Genomic DNA, 5,897 nt, shown 5'->3' with positions numbered 1-5,897 from the left:
AAAAAGAAAAAGAAAAACCAACACACACACACACACACACACACACACACACACACACACACACACACACAGTGTGTGGTTATCTGTGGGTATGTGCATGAGAATGCAGTTACCCAAGGAGACCTGGAGGGGACGCCAGATCTCTTGGCTCTGGATTACATGCAGCTGTGAGGGTGCTGGGACTCAAACCAGGTTCTCTGCAAGAACAGTTACCAGTGACCCTGAGGTTTCCTGCCTATTCTTCCACGGGCTGTCAGGTCATATAGGGTAGTGACTTTGTCTTTTTGGGTCGCCTGATTGCCTGGGACAGTGGTGGTCATGGGAGACACCTGCGGTCGTCTGTTGGTCACATGCAATGGTGGGCAAAGTGGGAAAACAAGTCCGCCCTGTGGTGTTGGCACAGGGGAGTTACACCAGTTATCTTTTACAGGTCTCAGCCTGGGATGACCGCATAGCTGAAGGCACATTTCCTGGGAAGATCTGACCTGACCCCTCCCACCTCTCCTCTGTTGTCTTTCTCCCCGATAGAAAAGGGGGACCTCGGTATATGATGGTCCCTGCCCTGGGACCCTGAATCATGATTCAACTACTAATAAAAACTCACTGAAAAAGTTTCACACTGTGTGTATTGGACAGCTGACAAGAAGGCGGGGTACCCGGCCCAGAAGGGGCCTCATGGTGGTTATCTTCCTTGTTTTTAAAATGAAGGGTAGATTTCTTTTTAAAGGGTTATTTATTATTTTATGTGTATGTGTGCACTTGCGTGGGTGTGCCTAAAGGGACCAGAAGAGAGTTGGGCTCGAGCTCAGGAAACCAAACCCCAGTCCTCTGCAAGGAGAGCAAGTGTTTAGCTGTTTTATGGGCCTTTTGCCTGCATGTGGACAGTGTGGCAGCTCACAGTAGGTGTAACTCCTCTTCTGGCCTCTGTGGGCACTGCACACACACTGAACTGAGCCTGGGTCCTCTGGAGGAACAGCCAGAACGCATAACCACTGAGCTCTCTTCCCAGCCTTTTGTTTTCTATTTTATTTTGTGAACCTTCACCTGTATGGCAATAGGTGGAGTGGATGGTCACACAAATAGCTTTAAGTCTCTGGTGTGCTAAAATGAACAATGTCCCCCTTATACAGTACTGGGACTTGAACCCATAGCTTCATGCATGCCAGGCCAGCACTTCATTGCTGAGCGCAGCTTGGGCTGTACCGAGCAGTTGCAGATAAATGTCCCATCCACTTCCTCTTCCCCCCTTTCCCTTGTGTTTTGTTTTTTCTTTTTTCCTCAACAGGGTCTCATGTAGCCCAGGATTACCTTGAGCTCCAGATGTTGGGATTACGGGATGCTAAAGATGACTTTATTTCTACTTGTGTGTATGTATGTGGCAGGGAGCTCTGTGCACATGGGTGTGGTGTTCTCAGAGGCCAGAAGGACCTGGATCCCTCGGAACTGGAGTTAGGGGATAAGAGTTTGTGAACTGCCTGATATGGCTCAGTTCCTCTGCAAGGGCAGCAAGCATTCTTAACCACGGAGCCATCTTTCCATCTCCTTAACTTATAAGTAAATCCTGGAGATGCTATTTTACCCCTAAGTAGATTTTTCTCTCTCCTTTCTTCATTGTAGCTTCAGTGTTTCATGAAGGTTTCATTGTAGCTCAGGCTGACTTCAAACTTACAACCAGCTGGACTTCTAACATTGTAATGCAGGAAATTCTTGATGCCTAACAGCAAGTTCCTGCTCAAGGTTCCCTCTCCTTGTTTCCTTGGCCTCCCTTCCCTTTATCACTATAATGGTTGAAAGTCTTGACTGGGACAAGGCCAAACTGGCACACCATCCCCCAAAGGAATTGCCACACACCAGTGTGTCAGGAGCCAAGCCTGACCATCTGGAAAACCCGCCAACGACTGTTGCCACCCCTTCCTTGCCAATGATGAGAATTCAGACGTACTGAGGAATAATGGCCCTTGGATGGGATCTCTTAGACCCCTGGTTAGGAGAGGATCATTAACTACTGCTTACAGCCTCCTGTGTTTGTAACAAGCTTAGACAATGAGACCTGCCTTCTTGGTCCTGGGGTTGAACTCAGAGTCACCCACAGGTTAGCTATGCCCCACCTCCAGCCTCTCACTGGTAGTTACTAGGCAGGGGCTCTACCACTGAGCCATGCCCCCAGCCCCTCACTGGGGGATTCTAGGCAGGGGCTCTATCACTGAGCCATGCAGTCAGCCCTTACTGGAGGATTCTAGGCAGGGGCTCTATCACTGAGCCATGCAGTCAGCCCTTACTGGGGGATTCTGGGCAAGAACTGAGCTACATCACAAGCTCTTTTAAATTTATGTGTGTATGTGTGCACACATGCAAATGTCCTGTAAGGCCAGAAGAGGGCCTTGGATCTGAAACTAGAGTTACATGTATGTGACTGTGAGCTGCCTGATACCATGCTGGGGTCGAACTCCCATCTCCAAGGACAGTGTCCCCAGTTCTTTTCATTTTGCCTTTTGAGATAGAATCTTCTTGTCGCCCAGGCCGATCTTGGATTCACTGTGTGGTCCAGGCATTCTTTGAATGTGGAGTCCTCCTGTCTCAGCCTTCTGTGTGCTGGACTACATGTTTCGTAGCACCAGCCCTGGACGTTTTCTTTATTTTTCAAGAGATTTTCTTTTACTTTTAATTGTATGTGTGAGGGACTGTATGTCCCTGAGGTGGCCAGAAGAGGGCAGTAGATCCTCTGAAGCTGAGCTGCCCAACATGGGTGGTGGGAACTAAACTCGGGTCTCTTCAAGAGCAGTATATACACATAACTGCTGAGCCATCTCTCCAGCCCCAGCTCTCTAGTATTTTTTATTACATTTATTTAGTGTCCATATTTGTGAGTACATGCGTGCATAAAGGGTGCATGTGCCTGAGGGTAGAGTTCAAAAGACAATTTGCAGGAATCAGTTCTCCCCCATCATGTGAGTTCTAGGCCAGCCTGGTATGCAGAGTGAGTTTTAGGACAGCCTGGGCTGTGTACAGAGCAAAAATAAAATAAATTTATACGCACACACACACAAGGCCCAATTGTTTAGCAAATTATTTTAACTAAAACTCATTTCTGTCCATGAAATTTTGTTTAGATTTTCTTGGAAGCCCTTAGATAGATGTAAATGGGAAGGGAACAGGTATTTTAAGTCTAAAGGAGGCTGATACCTTAATTTCCAATTACATTGGGAAACACCTCATGTGCTTTCTTTAAAAAAAAAAGATTTATTTATTATATGTAAGTACACTGTAGCTGTCTTCAGACACATCAGAAGAGGGCATCAGATCTCATAACGGATGGTTGTGAGCCACCATGTGGTTGCTGGGATTTGAACTCAGGACCTCCAGAAAAGTAGCCAGTGCTCTTTAACTACTGAGCCATCTCTCCAGCCCCCTCATGTGCTTTCTTACCAAGAATGCCTAGTGTTTTGTTTTAGGGACTGGATCTTATTGGGTAGCTGTGGCTGACTTGGAATTCTCCATGAATGCCAGGATGGCTTCAAACTCACGGAGAGTCATCCCCCTGTCTCTGCCGGGATTAATGATGTACTCCAAGGCAGGGTAACTGAAGCATGACCCTGAAGCCAAGATGCTCCTGTCCCGATCTCACACGCTGGGCTAACCCATTTTCTTGGCAGGGGAATTTTAAGTGCCTATTTTTTTGCTGCCTTCTGCAAGAGATAGGGAAACCACCACTGGGAGAGAGAATTTAACAAAACCCCTGGAAAATTTCTGGGGCCGGGCTCTTGCTTTAAGCGACCACCAGAGGGCGCCGTCCGAGAGCCCTCGGGCTCTACCCACTCACCACACCTCCGAAGCTTTCCCTGACCTGGACGGTGCAGATGTGCCCTTAGTTGCGCTGCTAGAGGAGACAGCAGGAATTAAGCCTAGATATGCTTGCTTTCTTTTGTTTCCCCTTCCCACTCCCTCACCCCATGTCTCTGCCTATATAGCTCAAGATGGTCTCAAACCCATAACCCTCCTTGCCTATGGCTCCCCACTACTGGGATTACAATTACAGGCATATATGACTTGAATTTAGATCCCTTCCATTCTTCAGCCTGAAGAGTGTGTGTGTGTGTGTGTGTGTCTGTCTGTCTGTCTGTCTGTCTGTCCGCGCGGCCGTCCTGGGGGGAGGAATAGCTCCTTCTGTCCCACCACAACCATACCAAATGTCCCCTTCCTTTTCTAGCACATTCCTTCCTCCTTTTTCATATATACAAACCTATCTCAAACCCCTCACCACCCTCTTCTGCCACTGTAGCCATAACCAAGCATCTCTGACTTCCACAGCCCTGCCTTGAGCCCACCCCACGATCCTCTGCTGTGTGTTTGTGTGTGGGGGGGGGGTCTCTCTCTGGTCCTCCCTCTGGGCTCCTGGCCTCCAAAGCTCCCCAAAGCAGTTTTCTAATGTGAGATTCCCACGAGGATCTGTCGTGGATCCAACCCCTGCTCTCAGGAAAGCCCACCGTGCACCTAAGGAAAGGACAGATCAAGTGGCTAACTTGTCCCCCCTGTCCCCACCCCCACCCCTCTGGCATGGCTGCAGCCTGGGAATTAGAGGCTCTGGGTACATATGTCACCTTGCCCCAGTGGCCAGTCGGGAGCACAATCCTGAATTTCAGGTCTGTAAATCACTTGAGTGTCAAGGAGCTCATAAAAATCTATCATGGTCAGTCTGCTGAACTCCTGCCCCCTCCTCCTCTGAGACTGGCTCAAGGAGGGGGTTGGGCATATATAGGGAGCTGCTGTAGCTGGGGCTGGCAGAGGCTTCTGTAGAGAAGGTGAGGAGGTGTTCTGGGAGTTGACAGGGCAAGGGAAGAGCAACCGCTGTCCTGCCGTTAGAGGCTGCTCGGCTTTTCTCTTTCTGTAGAAGGCTCACTGCTGAGCTGTGGGGCTCTGGGCATATGGGCACCAGCCTGGGCTCTGCAGCTCATGAGCATCTCCTGGCAGATGGGGTCTGGAGTGGACCCTGCCTCCTGCCCTCCTAACTTCTGCCCTGCTTCTGTGTCCCCAGCAGGAAGATGGCTTCTGCAGCGACAGAGGGAGAGAAGGGGTCTCCAGTGCTGGTGGGGCTGCTGGTTGTGGGCAACATCATTATTCTGGTGAGAGGCGGAATAATGGGAGCGGGGAAGTGTGGTGGGGCGGTGGCAACCACAGGCCTGAGGTGGGGCTGAGATCCCAGGTCTATGTGCTGCAGGCTCTAGTCCCAGATCCTACAGGGGGTCCCAGCTGCCTGTCCTTACAGAGGGAGCAACCTGTTCTCTGAGAATCCTCCTTGTGGATCATGTAGATTCATCCACAACTCAGGAAACACTTGAGAGACAAGAAGAGTGGTACACACACACACACACACACACACACACACACCGTAATCACAGCTTTTGGAAGGCTGAGGCCAGAGAATTGCTGTGAGTCTGAAGCCAGTCTAGACTATAGTGTGTGAAATTCTGTTTAGAGAGAGGAGAAGGAAGGTGGGAGGGAGGAAGGAAGGGAGGGAGGGAGGGAGGGAGAGAGAGAGAGAGAGAGAGAGAGAGAGAGAGAGAGAGAGAGAGAACAGGGATGCATTAAAGCTCCTAAAATAATGTTTTTAAAATAGAATCTGGCAAACAAGTATACTATTTGATTTGTATGGTGCAAGGCAACAGCTGGTTACAATAGTGATTATCAATGCCTAGTACGCAGTGACCCATCACAAATGTTAGCTTTTATCACCATCAAAAATATCTACAGGCCGGGCGTGGTGGCGCACGCCTTTAATCCCAGCACTCGGGAGGCACAGGCAGGTGGGTTTCTGAGTTCGAGGCCAGCCTGGTCTACAAAGTGAGTTCCAGGACAGCCAGGGCTATACAGAGAAACCCTGTCTCGGAAAACCAAAAAAA

The 5,897-nt window shown here is 49.5% G+C and overlaps 2 protein-coding genes across 2 annotated transcripts in view; both read left to right on the top strand.

Annotated features, from left to right (window-relative positions):
• The window catches only part of LOC110332943 (cytochrome c oxidase subunit 6B1), an 8,155-nt gene extending 7,538 nt beyond the window's left edge, over positions 1–617 (top strand). Inside the window, exon 4 of the mRNA XM_021214323.2 lies at positions 431–617. Coding sequence (XP_021069982.1) covers positions 431–484 — 54 coding nt within the window. The 3' untranslated portion in view covers positions 485–617. The remainder of the gene's footprint in view (positions 1–430) is intronic.
• A 4,363-nt stretch (positions 618–4,980) lies between these two features.
• The window catches only part of Upk1a (uroplakin 1A), a 9,657-nt gene continuing 8,740 nt past the window's right edge, over positions 4,981–5,897 (top strand). The window contains exon 1 of the mRNA XM_029544173.1: positions 4,981–5,120. Coding sequence (XP_029400033.1) covers positions 5,040–5,120 — 81 coding nt within the window. The 5' untranslated portion in view covers positions 4,981–5,039. The remainder of the gene's footprint in view (positions 5,121–5,897) is intronic.

Source organism: Mus pahari, chromosome 1 (assembly GCF_900095145.1).
Source record: "Mus pahari chromosome 1, PAHARI_EIJ_v1.1, whole genome shotgun sequence".
Lineage (NCBI taxonomy): Eukaryota > Metazoa > Chordata > Mammalia > Rodentia > Muridae > Mus > Mus pahari.
The sequence above is the reverse complement of the archived record's forward strand: the minus strand, read 5'-3'. Positions and strand labels throughout refer to the sequence as shown.